The sequence below is a fragment of the Platichthys flesus genome, chromosome 6, assembly GCF_949316205.1.
Source record: "Platichthys flesus chromosome 6, fPlaFle2.1, whole genome shotgun sequence".
NCBI lineage: Eukaryota > Metazoa > Chordata > Actinopteri > Pleuronectiformes > Pleuronectidae > Platichthys > Platichthys flesus.
In genome coordinates this window covers 11,683,065-11,708,005 of record NC_084950.1, presented here as the reverse complement: position 1 = coordinate 11,708,005, position 24,941 = coordinate 11,683,065, and the positions used below count along the sequence as shown (strand labels likewise).

At 44.5% G+C, this 24,941-nt stretch overlaps 2 protein-coding genes across 3 annotated transcripts in view; one reads left to right on the top strand and one right to left on the bottom strand.

Moving 5' to 3' along the window:
• ptprq (protein tyrosine phosphatase receptor type Q) overlaps window positions 1-18,072 on the top strand; it is a 39,134-nt gene extending 21,062 nt beyond the window's left edge. Inside the window, exons 38-64 of the mRNA XM_062390026.1 lie at window positions 713-884; window positions 2,221-2,541; window positions 2,618-2,893; window positions 2,988-3,139; window positions 3,418-3,559; window positions 3,771-4,046; window positions 4,189-4,554; window positions 5,367-5,476; window positions 5,591-5,777; window positions 6,890-7,131; window positions 7,319-7,388; window positions 7,744-7,902; window positions 8,103-8,394; window positions 8,519-8,592; window positions 8,705-8,804; window positions 9,302-9,430; window positions 11,382-11,426; window positions 12,108-12,134; window positions 12,296-12,377; window positions 13,110-13,200; window positions 13,369-13,445; window positions 13,546-13,680; window positions 13,936-14,061; window positions 14,411-14,556; window positions 15,190-15,325; window positions 17,305-17,428; window positions 17,517-18,072. Of these exons, the coding sequence (XP_062246010.1) occupies window positions 713-884; window positions 2,221-2,541; window positions 2,618-2,893; window positions 2,988-3,139; window positions 3,418-3,559; window positions 3,771-4,046; window positions 4,189-4,554; window positions 5,367-5,476; window positions 5,591-5,777; window positions 6,890-7,131; window positions 7,319-7,388; window positions 7,744-7,902; window positions 8,103-8,394; window positions 8,519-8,592; window positions 8,705-8,804; window positions 9,302-9,430; window positions 11,382-11,426; window positions 12,108-12,134; window positions 12,296-12,377; window positions 13,110-13,200; window positions 13,369-13,445; window positions 13,546-13,680; window positions 13,936-14,061; window positions 14,411-14,556; window positions 15,190-15,325; window positions 17,305-17,428; window positions 17,517-17,554 (4,095 nt within the window). The 3' untranslated portion in view covers window positions 17,555-18,072. The remainder of the gene's footprint in view (window positions 1-712; window positions 885-2,220; window positions 2,542-2,617; window positions 2,894-2,987; window positions 3,140-3,417; window positions 3,560-3,770; window positions 4,047-4,188; window positions 4,555-5,366; window positions 5,477-5,590; window positions 5,778-6,889; window positions 7,132-7,318; window positions 7,389-7,743; window positions 7,903-8,102; window positions 8,395-8,518; window positions 8,593-8,704; window positions 8,805-9,301; window positions 9,431-11,381; window positions 11,427-12,107; window positions 12,135-12,295; window positions 12,378-13,109; window positions 13,201-13,368; window positions 13,446-13,545; window positions 13,681-13,935; window positions 14,062-14,410; window positions 14,557-15,189; window positions 15,326-17,304; window positions 17,429-17,516) is intronic.
• An 827-nt stretch (window positions 18,073-18,899) lies between these two features.
• The window catches only part of iqsec3b (IQ motif and Sec7 domain ArfGEF 3b), a 30,889-nt gene continuing 24,847 nt past the window's right edge, over window positions 18,900-24,941 (bottom strand). The window contains exons 12-15 of one of the 2 annotated variants that reach the window (XM_062390021.1): window positions 24,107-24,265; window positions 23,914-24,006; window positions 22,897-22,943; window positions 18,900-21,649 (exon numbers count right to left, since the gene is read on the bottom strand). In XM_062390021.1, the coding sequence (XP_062246005.1) occupies window positions 21,230-21,649; window positions 22,897-22,943; window positions 23,914-24,006; window positions 24,107-24,265 (719 nt within the window). In that variant the 3' untranslated portion in view covers window positions 18,900-21,229. The remainder of the gene's footprint in view (window positions 21,650-22,896; window positions 22,944-23,913; window positions 24,007-24,106; window positions 24,266-24,941) is intronic. The other variant, XM_062390022.1, reaches the window with a different exon arrangement.

Genomic DNA, 24,941 nt, shown 5'->3' with positions numbered 1-24,941 from the left:
CAGGGTGTTAGTGTTAATACTAGTTCATGCCAGTCATTACACTTCTCTGTTTCACTGCTCTCATTAACCTTGTTTCCAGCCGACATCTGTTGAACCCTCATTAGTCAAGTGGACACAAATGTGACTCCAAATGAGTTATAGTGCTGCTGTTCCCAACAGGTTCATATGTTAGTGTTCTATCCATAGCTGAATCTAGAAACATAATAAATGCAGATGCTAATGCTGGACCAATACTTTGTTGAGTTACATTTGTCACTCATCTGTATATGCAGAACAAATTAACACTCATGTTCAATGTCAATCTCAGTGTATCCAGTTACGGCTCCATCCATCCATCCATCCATCCATCCTTCCTTCCATCCATCCATACATTATCTACACGTCCTTTGAGCATTAAAGGGATTGGGCTGGAGTAAATCCCAGTTTGCAATGGTTGAGAAGAGGGATACACCCTGAACAGGTCGCCAGAGCAGCACAGGGCCAACAAATATAGACGAACAACCATTTAAGCTCACATACACGCAAGTCTCCAATCATAACCTTACCTCAATCTTCATGTCTTCCAAATGTGAGAAGAAGACGGAGAAAGCCCACACGGATATGGGAGAATATGCAAACACATATGGGCTGAACCGGGATTCGAACAGTGAACCTGTGTTAACCACTGCACCACAATGGAAGTAAACCTGAGCCCCTCTTCTCTTCTCCACAGAGAGTTCCCATGTCAGACTTACCCGCGCCTGCCTCTCCTGACTCCCCCCTCTCCTTCACTCTGACTGGGCTGACCGGGGGCACTAATTACACCATGTGGATGACCTCCAGCACCATGCAGGGGGACGGCGGGGTCCAGAGCGAGACACTGACACTGCTCCTGCCAGAGGACGGTCAGTCAGACACACACAGGCTCACACAGACACACACACACATAAGCATCCAGAGACCAAAACAAATAAGTTCAAGTGAGCAGACATACACATAAAATGCAGCTAAACGATTCCCTGAGTCAGCGTATCACTGTGAGGTTCGGTCTGCACACTTTTTCCATGACGCTTCAACTTCAAAAATCACATAAAAACTCTGCGATTGAAGACGTAACTTTCAGCCGGCCAGTTAAAGGAGATAACTGTCAGTCTCGCAAACTGGCTCTATTTTTGTCCGCCTGTGACACTGTGCGTCGGAGACAGCCAGTTTGTATTTCCTTTTACTGAGCGTGACGAAGGTCGTGAGGGACGAGAACCAAAGCGAGAGACAGAACGAGCAGAAGCGTTTACGTCTTAATGACAGAGGGAAAAAAAACCATGCTGTAATTGCACAAGTTGCCACGGAAACTCAAATGAGCACATGCCGAGATACATAACCTCTAGTCGTACTTTGATTTCCTCATCGGAAAGGTCTTTGTCTTTATGTGATTTTGGGAAAAATGGTGCAGACAGCTGCCTCAGACTTTGTCACATCCAGTCACATATTTTTCGATGCTGTGATTTGTTGGATTCTCTGTCTCTGATTAAATCGCTGCTCGTACTGACTCTGTATCTCTGCCTGTGCTCCAGCTGCTCCGCTCTCAGCCAAGCACCGGACCTCCAGGGCAGCCTTGTCTCTCTCCCCGCCCTGCCTAGCCCAGCGGGGGAGGGATGCTCACTCCCCTGCGTGTGCTCAACCCCCCCCCCCCCCCCCCCACACACACACACACACACCTGGCCCCTTGCCCCCACTCATTCATCTCACACAGCTCCCAAGTTATATCTCCCCTTCATCTCCACCGACTTTTCCTTCCTCCTTCCTGTTTCCAGAGACGATGAACACGATGAGTATTTTCTGCTCAAACCTTTTCAATCCCAAGGTTTTTCATGGCGTGAGTTTTCCTACTAAGTGCCTCTCCTTTGGATGAGCTGCTGATGTCATTGACTGATGTTTCTGTGTCTTTTCCCTCAGCTGTTTTGCTTTGCTGTGTTCAGTGTTGCTACTGTTCACCTTGATGTGCTGTTGATTGTTTTTTCTTGATCTTGACAATGCCGCCGATGATGATGATGATGATGATGATGATGATGATGATCTGTTTGTTTTCTTTCCTCTGTCAGAGTGTGTATGGTTGATTGATGCCCTAATTTATCAGCTCACAGCGTTTTGTTAACTCACATTGACAGACTTAACTTTTCAGCCAGTTTCACCACTGACAGGTACAAACATACTAATGCCACTCTACCCGTCTCCTTTCTTCAGTGCCGAGCGATTCCGTTCGAAACCTGACGGCTCAGATCTTCAGCTCCACGGCCATCATCGTCAGCTGGGACCCGCCCATGGAGCCCAACGGCCGTCCTTACTACCTGCTCACCTTACAGGAAGCCGGCATGCCCCCAGATGTTCCCAACCAGGGCGCTCCAGCTGTCAACAAGACCATCAAGCACACCACCACTGATAATGTCTTCCTCTTCACCAGACTCAGGAAGTATTTCCCTTATGTGCTCACTGTTACCCCAGCAACAGGTGCTGGCCCCTCCTACAACCACACCAGCACCATGTACCTGAGGACGGATGACGACAGTGAGTCCATCTACACATTCACTTGCGGATTAAGGGTTGTATATTTATTGTGACTGTGATGTTTGTTTCTCGTCAGTCCCCAGTTCCGCCCCGATACTGGTCTCCACCAGGAACCTGTCGTCATCCGCCATCGCCGTGGTCTGGCAGCGCCCCCTGGAGGCCAACGGGGAGATATCTGAGTATACCCTCAGTCTGGTCGGCCCAGCGGGCTCCAACACAACACAAACCTCCAACACCTCGTTCATCCTCGACAACCTACTTCCATACACGGCGTACAACCTCAGCATCACAGCGTTGACACGTAAAGGCTCGGGGCCTCATCTGCTGCTGCAGCTGCACACTGATGAAGGAGGTGAGTCTGGACGCAGGTTGAGAATTGGTATCTGTGGAGGTTTATGGGTGTACTTTGCATCTTCTTTCTTTTTGAGTCCTACTTTGTGCTTCAGGCCCCATGTCCCCTCCCCGTAACCTGACTATATACAACCACACGGACGTCTCTGTGTGGCTGAGCTGGGAGCCTCCTTTGGAGCCCAATGGTGTGGTGATCCAGTACGGCTTCAGGACCCGAGACCTCATCACACACACCGTCACACACCAGGTATCGCTAATATGAATTTCACACACCTTAAGCCACTCCACAGTTATATAAACACACAAACTCACACGCACACACCACACACACACAACCCAGAGAGACACCATCCAACCGATGCTATAGCTTTAATTTCACACTCCAGATCCCACTGAGCGGTAACGTTATAGTTACACATGCACACATGTTTGCTGATAAAATAATACTTTATCCACCTCAGCAATAAGGGTTGGATGATCTAATCTCCTGTGTGTCGTTTTTTTACCGTGTGTGTACAAATGCAGAATTCCTCCGGTCCGTCGACCACAGAGTATCTTTCTGGCTTCAGGCCTCACAGCTCCTATGAGATCAGTGTGTACAGCTTCACCAGAGTGGGCCATGGGAATCAGTTCAGCAGCCCAGTGACCTTCACCACTAACGAGTCAGGTAAAGTACACACCAGGGGCAAAGTGCTTATGTAAGATACTACTCAAAGATTCGTGATTGGAATTAAAGATACGATTTTGACAAAATATAATCAGGATCTGCCTTCTTCAGCAGTACTAGTGATATAATTCATAATGTGAAATGATATTTCATAATGATATTGATTGATCTTTTTTTTTCTCCACCTCTGTGTCTCTCTGTCCCTCTCTAGTATCTGATGCTGTGGGGAACCTCTCTTGCTCGGGAGGGAGCTGGGATTCAATTTTGCTGTCCTGGGAAGTTCCAGTCAACCCTAATGGACAGATCGTTTTTTATGAGATTTCAGTGGAGGTCGATTTTCAGTCGTACACACACCAGGCTCACTCACCAGAGTACACAGTGAGCGGGCTGTCCCCAGATCAGACGTACACACTCACCGTGGCAGCAGTCAACTCCGCAGGACCCGGAGACGCAGTAAACTGTACCGCCTCCACTCTTTCTGAATCAGGTAGTCAATCTGAAGTGCCTTCATTATTTTTACATGGAGGAGAGATGACGATCTGATCAAAGCATCTCATTTTGAATTCAGTGAATGGCTGATATAATACGGAATGAATGCTTGATTAATTCCTCCCTGTTTTTTCCAACAGTCCCAGCTGCCCCTCGCTCCCTCACCATCTCTGAGGTTACACCCACCAATGTGACACTTCACTGGGCTCCGCCGCTCTCCATACCTGGCCTGCTGATAGAGTACCACATCATTGCTCAGCTGCTTTCAACTGTTTGTGAACCAAACATCGTACCCACGGCACAGCCGCCCTCAGAGGTCGAGCTGACCTCAGACTGTGTGGACTCTCATGTCCTGGTGTCAGTAAATGGCAGCGAGGAGAACCCCAACAGCATCACACTGCAGTCCCTCAATAAATACAGATACTACCGCTTCAAAGTGGCCGCTGTGACCAACGCGGGAGTCGGAGAGTACACACGCTGGAGTTATGCACGCACCCTCGCTGGAAGTAAGAACATCACAGTGATTGAATGACCTCTCTGTGTTGCCAGCGCAGAGTTGGCAGTCACTCAAAAGCTGGGCCTCTGGCAGCTCCTCCACGAGAACAGCACAGTGGAGTAGCATAGCTCTCACACTGACTTTGTTTATTATGGAGGAGTTCTCTTCCTTTGTGGGGAAAATTTGCATCGAAGATCACTGTGTTCATGCCTTCATGCCGACAGTAGCCAGTGGCCAGAGGTATTCTTTTGAAGTGTCCTAGGTTTGTGAACATGTTATCTCAAGAACACCTTGAGGGAATATCTTCAAGTTTTGTATAAACGTGCATTTGGACTCAAAACTGATTTGATTTGAATGGTCAAAGGTCAAGATCACTGACCATCTTTTTAGCCTTGTGAATGTGTTTGTTTTAAAGAACACAATGAGATAATTATTTCAAATTTGGCACAAATGTTCACTGAGACTCACGGAGGAATTGATTATATTTCGGTGGTCAAAGGTCAAGGTCATGGGGGCCTAACAAAACATGCTCCTGGCCTTTTGAACATGATATTTAAAATCTGTCTTTTGGGAATTTCTGGCAATTTGTAACTTGGACTCATGAATGAGTAGATTATATTTCAGTGGTCAAAGGTCACGATGACCTCATATTAATGGAAATATATGTGGACTGAAACTTCACTGCTTGGTGGAGGCATACAACCACAGTGGGGTAATTCTTGAATTTTTTTTCTGTTTACATTTTTTCGGTGTATGTTAAACTCTTATAATTTTAAACCATGTCATTAAGTAGAGTACAATAAGTCTTTGTGTTTTTCTCAGACCCTGATGTCCCTCCCCGTGATCTGAGGGTCACCCCATCTTCCAACAGCCTTCGCATTGCGTGGAGCGCTCCAGCTGTTCTCTCTGGGCCGACATCTTATCTCGTTCAGGTCACCTCACCGTACAGACGCACTCAAAAAACTCTGACCATCATCACAAGTAGTGTGATGATGGTCAGAGTTTTTATCATATAATAAGCGTGAAATCTTGTGCTGTTACATCAGGTGGAAGGTCCTGGTTGGAACATGTCGACAGTCCGGGCTCCAGGAGAGGTGACGACTGTTGTTGTGACGAACTTGACCGCTTTCACTCGCTACTCTGTGACCGTCACTGCCTTCACTGGTCCACTGGCACTGGCTGCCAGCGATGGGAAAGCTGTTGGACCCACTGGATTTCAAACGTTGGAGGAGGGTAAATTCCTGCATCCGCTCCTTAATCCCTATCCACAGCATAATGTTATAGGTTCTTCTGAGGGCCAGACCCCATCACTCGACCAAGTTTGGTGAAAATTGGTATGGCAGCTTTTGTGTAACCCTTCTCAGAATCAAAACGACAAAACACAGAGGTGCCCACTTGGACTAAGGTCACGTTAGCCTTAGAATTGTGTTTTGGCTGAATCTTGAATGTATTAAAAAAACACAGACTTGAGGAATTCTTCAACTTTTCAAAGATGAAGTGATTACATTTCCGTGGTCAAAGGTAAAGGTCACAGTATATTAAATTGCACTGCTGGCAGAGGTATACCACCGCAGTGTAGTAATTCTAGTTATTAAAGAAATGATTTGGGTTCTCGTTGGCCGGGGGCCTTCCAGGTCTGTAATATGATAGAGGAAACTGAAAAATGTTCTTGTTTTTGAAACAGTGTCCCCTGTTAGTCAGTTGCCGCCTTCTCTTGCCAACCTCTCCATCCATCAGCGAGCCTCTCTCCAAGTTCAACCGTAACTGCCAACTTCCTTTCCACTGCTGATACCCACCCACATGCTGCCACTGTGGGAGATATTATAAGAGCCACCTGTCCTACACTGGCCTACTTTTCAATCACACTTTACCGAGCTTTACCTACACATCGTCTGGTGAGTTCACCCCAGCTGTCCAGCCCATGTGTAGCTCACCTGGGTGGATTTAACTTCTGGTTGGCTATGGTTCCTCGGAACACCTCGTCGGATTCAGTGAAGTGGCTTCGTCCGTCTGCTGCTCTCCCTTGTGCGTCCATCTGTTTTCCTTGCCAGTAATCACAGTCTGTTGCTGCGCTCTTGTTCTGTCAATTACCTCCACACAATTCAGTCCATTTCGTTGATGTCTGTGGCCGAGCCATAACAGAAAGTAGACACAACACATTAAAATTTAACACAATACATGCACAGATTAGACAATCCAAAATGAGAGTCAACATTGGACACAGTGCAATGCACGCAAGTGAGAACCCAACGATCCAACATATTACTGCACAACAACAAATAAGGACAGTAGCAGGTGACATTCTCACATATTAATATTCTCCTCTGGTATCATTTCTACGACAGAACCCAAAGACCCTCCCAAGAACGTGATTGTATCCGTCATCCCGGAGGAAGTGAACCGTGTGAAGTTGACCTTCACGCCCCCTGCAGAGCCCAATGGAAACATCACCGCCTACTTTGTGTACGTGTACGAAAAGGAGCGGCTGGTCAAGAACATCAGTCTCAATATCTTTCAGAGAGAAGACAACAACACGCTGGCGGCTGTCATCGAGGGCCTGAAGGGAGGACACAACTACACTATACAGGCGAGAAGGACACACATGTTGCACACATGCACGTCCAGACTCCTCTCATTGGTCACACACCCGGAGGTTGTAAACGCTTCCTTTTCTCCAAAGCCCCTTCAAGACTCCTCTTGTCCAAATTGTTGTTTCATTCTATTTAACATTGCTGTGACTGTCGTTTTCTCTCTTTCTGTTTGTCTCCTCGTAGATTTCAGCCAGGAACGGGGCCGGCAGGAGTCCGCCGAGCCCACATGTCCAGATAACCACAGGGATCAAAGGTGCAGCTCTCTTCGTTTGTCCCCACTCATGCTGCAGCAGTGCAGCACAAGATGCTAGGCAGGGAATTACCACTTCACAGTGTTATTGCTCCAAATGACAGTTTTCAGTTGCTCTCCTATAGTAGAATGAAACTCAGCAATATAGTCTGGACTGTTATGATGATATAGAGGTGTAGTTTTAATGGGACTATTCGGAGCAGTGGCCTGTTTGTCATGTTTTATATGTAAAATCAAAGGAATAGAAACATCTCTTCATACAAATACTGTATTCACACTGCATACGTGTGTGTCTGTGTGTTTGCGTGTGTGTGTGTGTGTGTGTGCTCCTCTGTGATCACACGTGCGTGCATTCCAGCCCCGGCCAAGCCAACCCAAAGACCCCAGGCAGTGCTGGGACACGGAGGGGTTGCCATAGTAACCCACAGGAGTATCACCATCCGCTTGCCTGCCTGTTTCTATAGTGACAACAATGGACCAATCACAAAAATTCAGGTCGTTGTGGCCGAGTCAGGGGGTATGACTCTTCAGAAACACTTTTATTCAAATACACTCTGGTTTGTGTTTAAGGCCTCAAGTGGAATCTTGTTCCGTGTCCTTGGCTTGCATATTACAAAATGTAAAATAAATAGCTGAGGGGTTGGACGTCAGCAGAAATTTGACTCAGTTCCCCTGCGACCCCCCCCCCCCCCCCCCCCCTTTTCCATCCTGTCATAGTGAAGGACGTCCAGAACCTGACCAACTGGAAGAATGCATTTTTGGATCGTCCCGGCCCCTACCTGACTGACAGGGGTTTCCCCAACCCGCAGTGTTTTGCGGGGGACGGGCTGTCACGCACGGGCGCACACTTCAGACGCACTCGCCCTGTACCTGGAGACAGCCGGCCCCTGGTGAGGTACAATCAAACTAGTGCAGGAACCTACGTGATCGGGGAGAATGATGACTGTATGCGGGAGAACAACACCGATAATCTCTGCAACGGGCCTCTGAAAGCCAACACGGTCTATGTGTGAGTACCCTACACACACGCAAACACATACACACACACACACGCGCGCACACTCAAACACACAGCCGCTGTATAAACATTTTATTCGCTAATGTAAAGCTGAGTGTTATTTCATATTCTCCAGGTTTAAGTTCAGAGCTACTAACATCAATGGCCAATACACAGACTCTGATTTCTCTGACCATGTCAAAACTACAGGTATTTATTTTCATGTAACTCTATATCAGAGCATGAAGGCATACCATGTAAAGTCCCCTCTGCCGTCATGTCATGTCATGTGACATTCTGTCTCCTCTCCCTCTCTCCATAGCGGACGGGCTGTTGACCAGAGAAGAGCAGATCATTCTGGGGGTTCTGCTTTCCTTCTTCTTGGCCTTGTTACTCATCATCATCATCTGTGCCTCAGTCAAGTGAGATGCCAACAATCATACACTCTGTGTTTACATGCACATTAGTATCCGGGTTATGAACCGGTTTTTGAAGCAAACTGGTTAATATTAGCTGTAGCTCTCTTCTTTCAATCCTGGCAAAAAGGTGGAGAAGCTAATAGACGTGAGCCAAAGTGGCCTCATTTTCAAAAGCCAACTTTCAGGAATTAAAATTGCAGATAGTCTGTGAAGTTGTAACCATGGTGACGTTAATCATCACGGAATGGGATACTTGTATTTATCAGGTTGAAGGGATATGAATAACCAGACGCTCCATTTAAACACCATATTTCACATTTAGTCGATACCGGGATAAGCCTCATAACTGGAATACTTACCATTTAGTATTAATGCACAAAGAAAGTATTGTTAGTGATTACTAATTCTACAGTGCCGAACACACCTTCGTTATCAATTTTGATTCTGATTATACCCTGTTAGTAAACACTTTGTTTCGCGTGCTCATCATCAAATGTCAGGATCCATCAGCGCAAGAAGGAGGGCGGGACTTATTCACCACGAGAGGCTGAAATCATAGAGACCAAGTGTAAACTCGATCAGCTGATCGCTGTGGCCGATCTGGAGCTGAAACAAGAGAAACTCAACCGGTGAGACTGTGTGTTCAGTTTGAATCCAAAAGCATCAGTTTTCCTAGCACACACATACACACACAATTTTTGCAGCTGAGGTTGTAGCACACTACATGACTTCAGGCTTGATTTAGCGGCTCCAGACAAGATTTAAGATCTAAGTCAACAAGACAAAAAAACTATCTCTTTCCTGCAGCCAACTTGATGCGCTCTCATGTCAGCACTAAATCTTCTCGTTGAAGAATTTCTGCAGAAAATAGAGGCAGCAGCTCTTCGACATAACACGGGATCATTGTGGCTTTATAGTTTACCTTCAGTTCTGTGCAGCCCAGGCTTGTCATACTGTCTGCATCTCTCTAACCATCCACTGCTACAAATTCAGCGTCTAGCTCTCCTTGTTTTTCATCCTTCTCTTGCACAAACAACTGCACAGACACGTAAGGGCTGAAAGCAGCTTTTCCTTCTCGCAGTTTCACATCAGGAAACACATTTAGTTTATGTGTCTCAAGATCACAGATGGCGAAGGTGAGGTGAGAACAGGAAGGAAAAGCTTTTAGTGTGATTAGCACCATGATGTAGCTATTTATGTTTTTATTAGCCACTATAAATAGACATCAGCGTTGAAACCAACATTAAGCACATGAAGCTCTCTGAACATCTTCCCCTCTCCGACATCTTCAGAATGCTGTCGCCCACACAACGACCACAAATACAAAAAGAATCCAAAAATAGAGGGGTCAAGGTAGTGGTAAGTGTGGCTGTGTTCAAGAGGACTTAATTACAAACTTAAAACCCATAAGATAAAGGATAGAGAGAAAAGCTCTTCTTCCTGGCAGATATATGGCCCTTTATGTGATGTGTAAAAGTAGCACAACCGTCCTTTAGCAAATATTTGTCTGCCTTGTTTAACATAAATATACGTAACAGTATTTAAAGTAAATGTTTGATTTATATCCCACAGTCCAAAGACACAGGTGTGACCATAGGTGTTAGTGTGTGTGTGTGAATGGTAGTTTGTCTCTGGCCCTGCGATGGACTGGTGACCTTTCCAGGGTTTACCCCACCTCTCACCCAATGTTACATTTTTACATTACATTTTATTTAGCAGACTTTCTGTTGTCCTGATGTCAATGGGGAGCTTGCTCCACCATTTAGGAGCCAGGAGAGCAAAGAATCATGATTTTGTTGAGTGGTTAGCTCGCAGTGAGGGAGAAGCAAGCCGATTGGCAGATGTAGAGCAGAGTGAACAGGCTGGGGTGTAAGGTTTGACCGTGTCCTGCATGTAAGCTGGACCCGATCCATTCCCAGCACGATACGAGAGTACTAGTGTTTTGAGACGGATGCATGCAGCTACTGGTAACCAGTGAAGGGAGCAATGTCAGGCGGGATAGGCTCCAGTAACCACGAAGCCGGTATTTTGATCCCCGGCTCCTATAGGCAACTGTCCATGGGCAGGATACTTAAGCCCAAATTGCTCCTGACAGCTGTGCCGACAGTGTGTGAATGGGTGGATGTAGATGATGATCTGAATAAATACTATCTATTTACCAGTCTATTTATCCAGCATTCAACCACATTTATCATATGCAATGACTTGAAAGTCCTGAAAAAAGACGGAGATCCTGAATATAACTTGCCATCCAGTCATGTGAGGTGTCACACACATATTTAATATTGCAGGTTTCTGACAGTTACACTTTGTGCTCCTTCAGCAGTCATGGTAGTTCAGACTGGGGACACTCATCAGGACTGTGTCTCTCTTCCTTCTTGTCACCAGAATCTATTCCTGACTTGGACTCTGTGATCTATGTAAATGCCACCTTTTCTCAGCACAGTGTATATGAAAATAACACACTTTCCTTGACACTTATCACATGAATGGCGCAAATAACTCCCCTTTGTATGCACACTCCTGCACTGACTCGCTTTGGCTTTATTTTTCTCTCACTGAGCACTCTTCTCCCTCCAGGTATTCTTCCTTCTTCTTTAGACGGAAAGAGATTTATGTCATCCAGTAAGTTGGTCTTTTGACCCTTGTGTGTGTCTGTGTGTGTGTGCCTCATTTTGCTGTGCATAGTTTGTTGGCATGTTGTACTCCACTTTTCATCCGTGCCTTAGTCTGTGTCAGCGTCATGCTTCCCATCACAGCTCGTCTCAAATCATCCATCTGTGTTTGTTGTGTGTTTGGTGGAGGCCGACAGTTCAATGAATCAGTGACGTCAGAGTTGTGCCAACAGCCTGCTCATTTTCCTGCCAAGAGCTGCAGAGCTGAGCTGAGCTTGACACTTCACTGCTTGAAACCATTTTTAATTTGTTTACCCTCTCGCCGTCGTGAAAATGCTTGGAAGGCTTAAGCTATGTTATGGGGCACGAGCTTTAACGATAGCTGAGGCTCTGCGTGGCTACCAGTCTTGAGTAATGCAAATGAAACGCCAGGCACAGGGGAATAACCACATGCTTCTTTTAAGTTTACTGATGTTCACATATTCCTTTAGAGCGAATCATCAAAGTTACTGTCAAAGTGGATTTGATTAAGATGGTTAATCCCCCACTGGTAAAACATACAGTATCATCCACTATCTGCAAAGAGGATCATTTCATCAGCTGTAGACAGAAATACCTCAGTGTGGGCTGCGATTATTGAGATAATTTGTTTATTTTGGGCTGATGTTTTTCGCTGTCTATTTTCATCCAGGCTTCTCAGCTACAGGAAATCACTCAAGTAAGTAACCCTGCATAAATAATGTGAATGTGCAAACAGAAGCTGCAGCACAGATCTGCATGTTCTCTGCTACTCATTATTACAGTGTGTGGCAATGGTTTTTGTATCATATCTCTCTCTGTTTCACACATTCTCTGTATTTTTCTTCGACCCTCTGTCAGGCCCGTCAACAAAAAGTCTTTCCTGCAGCATGTCGAGGATCTGTGTGCCAATGACAACGCCAAGTTCCAGGAAGAGTTTGGTGTAAGTGTTTGTGAACAACCTGAGCCTGTGTTGCTTTAACATATAAGCATACATGTTATATATAAAACCAAGTTTCAGTCATTTGGAAATTGCCTGGAAACAAACGAAATGGAGAAAGGAAAGTCTGCCATCATAGAAAAGGTTCATTAGATGAGCAGAATAAAGAAAAGGGATTGCAGACTAAACCAGTGTCAACTTTAGTTTTCTTTTCCCAAACAGATTGCTCAACTTACAGACCTTGAAGCTCTCATACATTAAACAGTATTTTTGAAGAAAAAAAATGACGGTGCACAACAAGAGCACTATCGAAACAGTTTATGCAGAATTCTACATATCTGCAGAAGACCGTAAAGACGTTATGGGTATTTAAAAAAGCTACAATTTCTCCCAGTACAGCCGATGGTCAATCTAACATGAACAGAGAGTCAATCTGTTTTTGTGTGAGAGAGAGATAGATCTGCACAAAGCTCTTCAATGGAGCAAAAGCTTAATGTTATCGTTATAAAACGTTTGCGCTACAGATATATTATATATAGGGTATAAATTGTAGCCGATATGCAAAGTGTATGCAGGATATGCATCATCCCTCTGATGCTTTTCATGTTTTTGCTGTTATCTTTCACCTCATTCAAAAATATTACTTCTCGCAGTTTTACAAATGGGGTCCCTGACCTTCAACCTCCATGAGTGCGTTTATGTGAATACCGATATATGAACCTTTTGTCTCTGCAGGAGCTCCCAAAGCTGCTGCAGGACCTGGCCACCACAGATGCTGATCTGCCCTGGAACAAATCCAAAAACCGCTTCCCTAACATCAAACCATGTAAGCGGTCAGGCTGAAAATTAGCTCCCAGGCTAATGATTAACACATCTCATTTATTCATGTCTTGTATTTTTTGTTCCAAAATTAAATTCAAGCAGATCTCACGTCTACTAGCACAGTTGCAGATCACACATTTCAACCAAACTCTTTTTTCTGTACCTTGTGTAGACAATAACAACCGAGTGAAGCTGCTGTCAGAACCGGGCACTGCAGGCTCGGACTACATCAACGCCAGCTTCGTCTCCGTGAGTACCAGCTGTTAAAAGCTTGGGACACTCTCAGGTTATAATCATATACACATTTGTTGCAAATAGAGGAATTATTTTTATTGTTCTGTGTTTTCAGGGCTACCTGTGTCCCAACGAGTTCATCGCAACTCAGGGTCCTCTGCCGGGCACTGTGGCCGACTTTTGGAGGATGATTTGGGAAACGGGGACCCGCACCATCGCCATGCTCACACAGTGTTACGAAAAAGGCAGAGTGCGTCATGGAAGATTTTACACTGCTATGAAACCATTAGTGTCAGCATTCAGAGCACAAGCTGGGCTCTGCTTATGAATCATTACTACTAGGAGGGTTAGATCTGCTGCTAAGATCTGACGTATGTTTTTGTGGTTGTGTGTGTTTGTGTGTGTGTGTGTGTGTGTGTGTGTGTGTGTGTGTGTGTGTGTGTGTGTGTGTGTGTGTGTGTGTGTGTGTGTGTGTGTGTGTGTGTGTGTGTGTGTGGCATTTCAGATTCGGTGTCACAAGTACTGGCCTGAGGACAACAAGCCAATGTCAGTGTTTAGTGACATTCTCATTTCAAAAGTGTCAGAGGAAGTCCTGCCTGACTGGACTGTCAGAACCCTGAAAGTAGAAAAGGTGACAAAAACATATACACACACACACACACACACAGAAAACACATGCTGTACCTGTTGTGTTGTTTACGCTTTTGAACAACATTGAAATACACATCAGTTTGTGGCAACACAGACACAACTTCTCACCGCACTATTGTTTCGGGCTTATCATGGGATTTTCTGATTGCAAATTCTGTCACAGTAATAGTTCTTGTGATAGGTATTTTGAATGTTATATTATTTCAACATAAATACAGTTGTAACCATTTTCATGTTGTCAACCATTTGATTAACATGATAATGAAGTAAGTCCATATGAATTTTAACTTCCTGTCTCATGATTTTTCTGTATTAACTCCTCTGTGCAGCACGGACACTACATTCTGGTTCGCCACTTCAACTACACGTCGTGGCCTGAGCACGGGGTCCCAGAGTCCTGCAGCACGCTCATTAAGTTTGTCAGAGCTGTCCGGGCCCACAGACACGAAAGCACCACCATCGCGGTTCACTGCAGGTACCGTGGCATGGGTGGCTGTGGTTCGATTCCCAGCGGAAGTGTGAATGGGACCCTGAATGAGTGAGAATGATGTATCATACACCAAGCTGTCAGGAAGCTAAATTCTCTCCCCCCACTCCCCCCAGCCATATCCTCTAGTCTGACAGGAAGCTGAAATCACTCAGGACTCTGCATCAAACTGTCTCTTGTACTTTTTGCACTCTTATCACCATCTGTTATCGCTTACCTGTGCACTTTATATGTTTCATCGTGGGAGAGTGGGAAACGTCGTATCGATTCCTTGTATGTCTTGAACATGTGAGGAAAATTGGCATTAAAGCTACTTTATCTTTATCTGATAGGAAAGTGTGGCATATAGAAGTGAATGGGTGAATGGTACTTGCTGTGTAAAAAGCTTTGTCAAGCTCTATATAAATGCAGTCCATTTACTCAGTGGTAACAAAATAACACTGCATAAATGATAGTACTGCCCTTAAACATAAAGGGCACCAATTATACTCGTTCTGTCTGTGGTCACTGGAGTTACCTTCATACTGTGCTTAACCCTCAGTTGAGTCATAAACAAGTGAGCCCGTCAGGTGCAGTAGAGCATCAGAGTATAATGTAAGGTTTTCCTCTCTCTCTCCTCAGTGCTGGTGTGGGGAGGACCGGTGTGTTTATCGCTTTAGACCACCTCATCCAGCACGTCAGAGATCACGACTTTGTGGATATCTACGGCCTGGTGGCCGAGCTGCGCAGCGAGAGGATGTGTATGGTGCAGAATCTGGTGAGGCCTCGTCCATTTTATTTATCTTTTTTCACTTCACGACTTGAGAGAATAAACAAAACACAAAAAGAACTGTATTTTGTCTCAAGTTGTTCCACTAAACCTCAGACTCATCAGAGACTCCAAATGGAACAACAGATGTAGCAGGAGTGTAGTTGTCCTACTTTCTGCTCCGTGTCCTGCTGTGATCCAGTCTCAGCGAGGAAATATTGAGAGAATTCTCCTTTCGACAAAGCAAATGATCTGGCAGCTGATTAAAAGCGTGTGCCGAGCAGGATTCCCCTTCTTGAAACAGCAGGAACCTGTCCTGAAATTACCTCGCTCAGTCGTTTCGTATGCGAACCTCTGGAGAGGGTCTGCAGGGACCTTCTGCGTCGTGCCCGAGCTTCTTCTCAGTGTTTTTTTTTATTGTTTTCGCCTAGTTTTATTGCCACTTGGTGTACTGGGAGTTTCTTTGCATCCACGTTTATGGCCGAGGAGTTTGAGCCTGCAAATCAAAAGCAGGTGACGACAGGTTTGTTTGAGACAGCAGCGTTCACCTTGTCAGATAGGCAGCTATTACCTTTAATAGCTCATTATTCATTTGTACTGACATCAGTGCACAGTGCAAATGCAGACAGCTTTAAATTACCTCACGATTTAAGCATTTTATGTGAACTTCTTGTTTAGCCTAGAACTTAGAAGTTATTCTAAATGTCACATCTCTCCAAAATACGTCTTACTTCCAGTTTCTAATCAAAAGCAAGGGGTCACAATTATAATTTGCATTACAGGTCTGTTCACTTGATAGATGAGTTGAATTCTGAGTTTAATAAAATCTGTCTTTTACTCTGATGGCTCCTGTTGCTTGACGTATACTGTAGACCTTAAAAAATCTTTCATTTCCATTTCCCAGGGTTACAGCCTGAACTGGTAGGAAGGAATAAATATTAGCAAGTTATACAAGCCAATGCTCTCGCCTCAACTCAGCTTTAGCCGTCTATAGTACATTAGGCACAGGTCGTAACAGTACATTATTTTCAAGTTGTTAATTTCACAGGAAGAGAAGGAGTCTGCTGAGCGTGTTCAATGTGCCAAGACACATAAACCCCAGAGGAAGGATGAAAAACATTTTGGATCATTTGCATCAGGAGCAACAACATGAATGATGCGGCATCGTCACGAATATCCATCAATGACAAAATACATTATATTTTACATGTCTCAATGTAGTCCAACACTGAGATGTACATATTTTTTATTTGATTGCTACAACCTTGATCTTATTTAAGTTCTCCACAATCGCAAATTCATGTGCTCTACTAAATTGTAAAAAAGTGTATTGCTGTTGTTATTCAAAGCAATTTATATCAGCCAGGAGGCACAAGAGAGCTGATAAAAAAAAGCCGAAGTCGAACCAGGTTTTTAACAATCCTTCAGTCCATCAGCTAATGTCTGATGTTCGACAAGCCTGGTGGCAACGGACAGTATTTTGGTGCTTCTGGTGTAGACAACAGATATCCAGGCCAAGTCTTCTATTGGCTGTACACAGTTTATATCCCGACTGGTTTTTCTTTTATCTCCTATGTTGAATGTTTCCTCGCGACCAAAACAAAAACAGAGAAACTTTAACGTGGGTGTTTTAGGACCAGATGACATTTTGGCTAATCTCTATTAGTAGTTATCTGTGTTCTCCACACAGACGGTTTATCCACGAGCAACCAAAGCCTGCTCAAACATCATTGGTCAAACTTGAGACAGAAACCTGAAGGCTTTCACCCACAGGCTCTTGTCCCTCGCCTACAGCATTTTTCATATTCACATGTTAAAACTGTCACTAGAGATTCATTTTTTTTGTAAATATAAGGTCAGAATCTGCCTCGGCCATCAGGAGACCCTGAAAAGGAATATTATAAGATTTAATACTACACCAAAGGAATTGATATGGACATTTGCTTAATGTGGAATTTAAAAGTACAATATTTGTCATTTGCTTTCAGGCCCAGTACATCTTCCTGCACCAGAGTACGCTGGAACTTCTCAACAACAAAGGCAACAGCCAATCCATCTGGTTTGTCAGCTACTCTGCTCTGGAGAAGATGGACTCTCTGGAAGCAATGGAAGGTAAACGCAAGACTCAAAGTCTTAAATTCTTACGAAATCCACTCCCCGCCGCACAGTGTTCACGCCACACATTTGTTCTGGTCTTCAGGTGACGTTGAGCTGGAATGGGAGGAGACCACCATGTAAAGACAAACCGAGGGACACCTGCACCCGAGTGACAAGGGACCTGTGCACGGACCCTGGACAGGGCGGCCCGCACCACGTAAAGGAAGAGGAGGGAGGGAGGAACAGGACGTGAACGACACAGTCTGAACTGAATGGCCCCGTCGGTTGTCTCCAGGCTTTGATGCTCCACTTCAACCCATTTCTCAGCTCAGGCCTCCCTTCACTCCACCACTTGACGACTTGTTTTCAAAGAGAGTGAGCGAGACAAAAGAGAGACGGTGAAACAATGATAAAGGAGAAGCGGCAGAGACAGAGTGCTCTATCCCGTCTGCAAGCCTACAGGTACTTTGCACAAATTGATTTCACTGTGTATTGTAATTACTGTATTATGTTGATATCATCTCTGTTTTTTGTAAGATAATTTATTCGAGCCAAAATGGTGTTTTTTTTTCCAATCTCTTTGTAATTCTGTCTGTGTCGAGGTTTTTGTTCATTCTTTCTCAAGTGTGATTTGTAGAAATAAAGAAAGTTTTTTTTTTCTGGCCTTGATACTTCTTTTCTCATGTAGCCTTTGTTGAGTATGATATTCTAATTGTTACCATCTTGCCAGTTTTCTTATTCTTCCATGTTGGCAACAGCCAGCGGCCTGAGGCATTAGGTATTTGGATTCTCGCTGTCCGTGCCACTACTGTGAACAAAACATCTCAAGGGCACCATGAGGGAATTTCTTTAAATTTGGTCCACACGTTCAGTTGGACTCACGGATGAACTGAGTCGATTTTGGAGTCCAACGGTCAAGGTCGGTGTGACCTCATAAAACCCATTTTAGCCTTTTGATTGCGTTATCTTAAGAACTGGCACAAATTCCAACTCAGACTTGTCTAATAACTGATTCGATTTTGGTGGTACTCCGAGGCTTCCAAGACATGTTTTTGGCCTCTTTAACATGATATCTGAAATAAAGGGAATTTAAAAGAATGTATGTAGACAGAAACTGCACTGGTTGGCAGAGGCATACAACCACAGGTCTGTATTTCCAGGTCTTTGGAATACAGAGTAAGAATTGAGTCGAAAAAGAAATACACACACTGATCTGATCTGCAGACTCACTGCAACAAACGATTAGACATTCAACACTCGCTTTCAGATTCAGTACTGACCTAATTCTCTAATGAACGAGTTCAGACCTGCCCGGTGTGTGCAGGGAAAACACAGGAGCACCGATGTCCAATGATTTCCAATAAGCTCCTTCATTCCACCGTCCTCCTTGCACACCTGGTGCAGATGCATTCATTAGAGAGGCGGCAGAGCTACAGACGCCGTGGACACGATCAACAGACGAGTCAGTCTGAGACAGAGAGTAAAAACTACTTTATTCTTTCATTCTCTTCAAACAGAAAAAATTTGAAATAATCCTTTAGTAAATGTGTTGATCTTTAAGAAATCTCCATTGAATTCTTCTTCTCTTTTTTTTTTTGAATATTGTGAGGGTGCAAGATTAATGACAGTGCTCCACGATAAGGATGCAGATTGGCATGTCTCCATGGCAACCACAGAGAAGCCGAGGGCTGGGGATAAGTGGGGGTCGGGCAGAAGGGAAGGGGCGGAAGCAGAGCGAGTGAATAAAATGACATTAATCAACCCATCATGCCCTGACAATAATGACACAAACGAATAATCAAACTCTTCCCTCGCACTGTAAATGAAAAAAGCAAACCAAAATAAAGACATCATGCTAATAAGAAGAAGTCAGTCAGAGTTTACAGTAAACAAAGTGGGGACGCTGACTTGCAAAGTCAAGCAGTTTTTTCTAAAGTGAATCGAAGCTGGGTTTGTTGTTGCTTTTGCAGCAATGTGCATGTATGTCAGTGTATGTGTGTGTGGCTGAGTGAGCATGTGTGTACTTGTACAGCATACTAACACTGTGCATATGTGTGTGTGTCCGGTGGTTTGAATACTGTACGTATTCACCAATACAGCATAGCCCTTTAGACACCTTAAACAGGTGACACAGCCATCTCTTAATAATCCTGTAATAATATGACATGGTAATTTAATGAAAAATGTAGATCTGTAATAATATCAGTGTGTGTCACCATGGTAACTGTGGTGTGTTCTATAAAAGCTGCCTGTTTCCCATCTCTAGTAGCAGTAGGATGTAGGACACCCTCCTGGTAATAAATGTGAATAATAATCATTTTAACTATAATAATAATAATGTTCTTTTTTTCTCTTTTAAACTAGATCTTCTCTGTACAAATACATACGTAGATACACACACTGGGCAAACCAATCATTTTTTTTCAGAATAAATCTATATTATCTATTTACAATATATCCAATATATTCTGTGGTGCAAAAAGGTACAAGAGGTGTGTGGTGCGTCTCAGTTGGATGATGGTTCGTACTCTGCTGTACAAACTGGCTCAAGCTCGACAACATGGCTCAAGCTCGACAACATGACAGACAACACTTGAAATAGTTATTCCATGGACATCTTCAGTTTTCCCCCTGATTAAACATTCAGCGAAGGAATGCATCTCTGCTTATATAACATTTTCAGTGTGCAAGAAAAATAAGATATGTGTGAGTGATTTTTTATTATAGGTGACCTTAGTTTACCCTGTGTGGAGCCTTTTTTGTTCATTTTCAAGCTAAAGCTAGGATTTTTCTGGGTGTAGATATTGCCTAAATCCAAAGGTAACATTAATATTCACACTCATTAGGAGTAAATGTACACGAGGAGAAAGGCTTCTGCCTGTTTAAGTCTTGTTTTGGATGAATTCTGCTCCCACAAATGAGCAGAGTGAACACACAATCCCTCAGTGCGACTCCGAGGTGCAGATATTACACGTTCCAGTGCAGCACGTTTGTTCCTGAGCTCTGTGAGAGCCAAACGCACAGAATCAGGGTCATCACACACACACCACTGTGAAGACATCACATGAGTTCAGAAAAACACAATGAAAAAGCACAAACAGTATGATTGTCATCAGGATGTGGTTTTGGGTTTAGTGAGTAACAACGTCCTCGCTAGAGTCATCGAGTAGAGACGTCGGATCCTTTTTCCATCTGTGTCCTTACACTCACTGATTCTCTGTTCCACACAACATGAAGGAAACAAAAAGGTGGATGCTCCGTTTTCTTCACATTATGCAGATATGAGGGAATAAAAGCATTACAGCGTGGAGAAGCTGTGCCGACACTGTGATTGTGTTATCTTGGATTGTTGACTGCACCCTACAAAGAGGTGTGAAATTCGATATTTTGGAAGAAAACAAGACAATGCAGACAGTATGTCGGTTAACATTTAAAGCCGATCCATGTCCCTTCGTGGCCGCCAGAGTTTTGCTTTCTGACGTCGCCCGTCCGGCATCACAGTCACAGCTCACTGACACATTTGTAGGAGAGGTGACATTTAAAAAAATGCAAAGTCACATGATCTTTTAAGGAGAGTGAGATGTAGTCATACAACACCATCAGCTACCAGGTGACATGTTTGGAGAGAAATGGCGTTAAAAGCCACAATGCTGCTCAGTCAAGACAGTGATTAGATTCTTGTTTTTTTCCTTCGTCCCTTAATGTGACTCACACAGTATAATCCCTTTTTTTTTGTTGCGTTTATCTTCCCATCCCGAGTGAGAGTTTATCTGGACGAAGGAAACAGTTCAACAGTTTCGGAGAGTAATCCACGACTCAGACAATGCTGCGGGAGCCACTGGAGTTGCGCCTGCGGACGAGAGGCATGGTGTGGTGAAGGGGCATTGGCGAGTCAGGGGGACAGAACTGGTGGGGGTGATTGTAAGGTGGAGGCGGAGGCGGCAGTGGGGGCTGAGGGCCGTCCCCCTCTCTGACGTGCACGGGCGTGGACAGGGCTGATTGGATGAGCTGATGAGTGGCCGGGCCTTGACTCAGGAAGGCCTCCATCCGCCCTCGCCCGCTCTGGTCCACGACGATCACCTTCACAATCTGCTGGCACTGGATGAGCGTTTCGGGGCGAAGCTCCCCGGCCTGGACGGAGCTGAGTAGGGCGGGCGGAGCGGCAAGGGCCAGGGGTGCGGACTCAATGCTGGGCTGGCTCAGTTGATAGGTCTGCAGCCTGTTGTGAATTGACACCTAGTTTAGAAACAGTCAGAGAACGCATGAGGAGTTACCAGCCTGAACGCAGCCTCTACGCAGCCCTCTGGTGTGATACGCACATAGGCATGCAGGCATGCAGGCAGGTAGTATGCAGAACGAGCGCATGCAAAAATACACACACTCGTTTGTATTCTCAATCATCAGTCAATCAATCAAATTTTATTTGTAAACCCCATATTCACAAATCACAATTTGTCTCATATGGATTTAACATGGTGTGACACCCTCTATCATTAACCCTCAACAAGAGTAGAGAAAAATTACCAGGTAACAGGGTAAAACTATGTAGAAACCTCAGAGAGAGCCACATGTGAGGGATCCCTCTCCCAGGACAGACAGAAGTGCAATAGATGTCAAGTGTAGGAAAACATCATCAAGATAAAGACTTTTCTTACATGATTTACACTTTCTCTAAATAACATTGTCACACATTTACACACAAATACACACACACACACACCAGCCCAGACAGAGACAAAGGGTAAGACAAGATCATGATGGGAACATTTTGGGATTGTTTTGTCTGGGTGTGTGAATATGGTTAATTAGTGGGAGAATAAGATGCTACGAGATAGAGGGAGTGTTGGGAGAGGAGAGCTGACACCGAGGGCTTGGTGTCTCCCTAACACAAGGATTGACAACGCTAAGGGACCGAGCGAGAGGCAGGGGAGAGACGGGCAAATGAATATAACGGAGAGGGACTATAGAGGGGGGGCAAAACAGCTTCTATCTCTGTGGTTAGTTAAAGGAAGGGCTGATTTTGCAACAACACATAGCCACCCACGCACACTCGGCAGTCTGTTAACGCTATCAAGCTTATCTAGCTTTGTAGATGGTATTCTAGGAGCCAGCCTGGCTTATGGTGGCTTGCAAAGGCTTAAACAGAATAAGGCCGGCAAACAGCATCTGATGAAAGAAGGGCTGTTGTGCAGTGAGTAGCGTGGCTGCTGATCCACTCATGAGCCACAGAGAGAGAGACTGTGCCTATAGCGTCACTAGAGCAGCAGACTCCTCTCAGCAGCCTCAGTATCCCTGGCCATGGAAGAGGGGATGGGCCTCAGGCGGAGCTCCTTTTTAAAGCAAAAGCATTAAGCGGACTTTCTTTTTGGGATGAGGCTCAGTCCCTGTCCGACCGCACACACGCTCGCCTACATAGAGCACAACCACAAAGCAGGGGAGCCAGATACTCACCTGAGGGAGACATGAGTAGCTTTGGCACTCACCTCTACTGTGTTGTTGTTGCCGGTTTTATCGTACATATCCTGTTGGCCTGTGGGAGAACGACACGCCTCAGTTTGCAAGTCAAAAGGGAGATTTCAGCTTCACATACAGAGAGTCAAAAATGTCACAGGCAGGTTTTCAAACTGGGGACTGACAATTGTTTAAAGGACTAATTCGGGAAAATGCGGATATTTGCTTTGCAGCTCCCTGTTTCAAGCATTAGAGGAGAAGATTTCATGTTTTCACTGGGACTACAGTTTGAAACTACCACCAGCAGCCGCCTAACTTAGCTGAGCAAAGGCAGAAAACAGTTATCCCTGTTCTGTCCAAAGGTCCAGTCCCTCTAAAGCTCGGAAATTATATAGAACAGAAATAAATATCCATCACATGAGCCTCTGTATAAAACCAGTGGTAGCTTTATATTTACAGCACAGACATTAGAGTGGAATCTAAAAACTCTTAGATTAAAGAATATACACAACATGACCTTCAGATATCAACAATTCACTCATTATTATATTTTTATGCCAAACGAGTGATAAGGGAGTGTTACACCAGGAAGTCTGGATCGTGGGTTGAATCAATACTTTTGTTAGTTAGCTGAACACTATTAATACATGTTTGAGTCAAAGATTTCCTCTTTTAAATAACAAAGTGAGGCAGTCAGTTATTGATGCCAGTAACCCTACAAAGGTATTTTGTGTCATATCAGCTGAAAAATTGCTTTTTCTGTTAAAATAATACTTTGAAAGTTTCAGGGTATATGCTCAATCACTTCCTCCCTGAGACGATCAATACCATCATCTCCCTGAAATAGGAATCTAGAGTCCGCGGGTCTGGAGCCTCTTAACAGTTCTGCTGAACATAACTCTCTTTTCTATTTTCTTTTTCAATGTTTTCATGCGCCTCTCCTCCACAAAGTCATCCTATTTTTGGACATTCCCCAGAGTAACATATGCATTGTTATGGGAAATGTATGCCGTGTTATGCATTTCGTGCTGCGCAAGCAAAACCAGCACCTGAGGGAGAGCCGTGTCCTGTGTGTGCATCCACTTGCCCACCGTTGGTGTGTATGCCGTGTGGCTGGATGCCCTGGTGCCTCTCCAACTCCCCTACAACAGCAGAAAGACAGATTGTAAACAGCTGTATACATTTCAGTACGAATTCGTTTTGCATTTTCCTGAGCTGAGGTGTGCGTTCGTCTGTCCTTACACTGGATGTGTATCTGCTCCATCTCGTTGACCTCTGTGATGGCCTCTCGGAGCTCCTCCGCAAACTTCCTGAGCTCCTCTCCACTCGGGGAGCAGAAGCTCACCAGCTGCTTCTTCTCCGAGGTGAACGGGCTCAGCATGGTGATGCCGTGGGCGTAGTCTGATGAGAGAGAAACCCCCACAAAGACAAAGTGATATCAACGTTACTTTGATTCTAAAGAAAGGATTCAGGCTCTTTTGTAAAACATCTTTGGAAACACTTTGCAGCTTTTTCTACTTCACAAAGGTTCCTGCTAAGAATACTATGGCATTAATGACCACATGTATTTCTGTTGACAACAGCAGCTTCTTGAAGGTCTGTAGAAGTTAAAGAAAGTTCATAATAGAATCAAAATCAGAAGTTGCCTCTAAATTCTGAACAACATGAATAGAAACAATCCTGGATTTTTCATTTCGAGCCGTCAACACGTCAAAGTTTGAAGTGGTCCAACAATTGTGTTTACGATCGAACGTCTGCAAAACTAATGACACTCCCATCAGTGTCGGCTTTTGTTTGGAATTTATAGATTCCTCCGCTAACTGCCCAACCTTTTTAAATTGTAATTTGTACTTCTATAAATTACAGTTCAGTTGTGAGCAATTTAATCACAAGCTGTCCGTTAAAAGTCATACTTTTTTGATCCAGTCTCTCTAAACCTACATAATAAGGACTTTTTATTATGAATATGGCCTCAAAAACTGTTAACAGAGACATTTGTGTTTTCTTACTGTATTGAAATTGTTTGTTTACAAGGGATTGTTTCATATAGTTTGGCCCGACACGTCAGATTTGATTC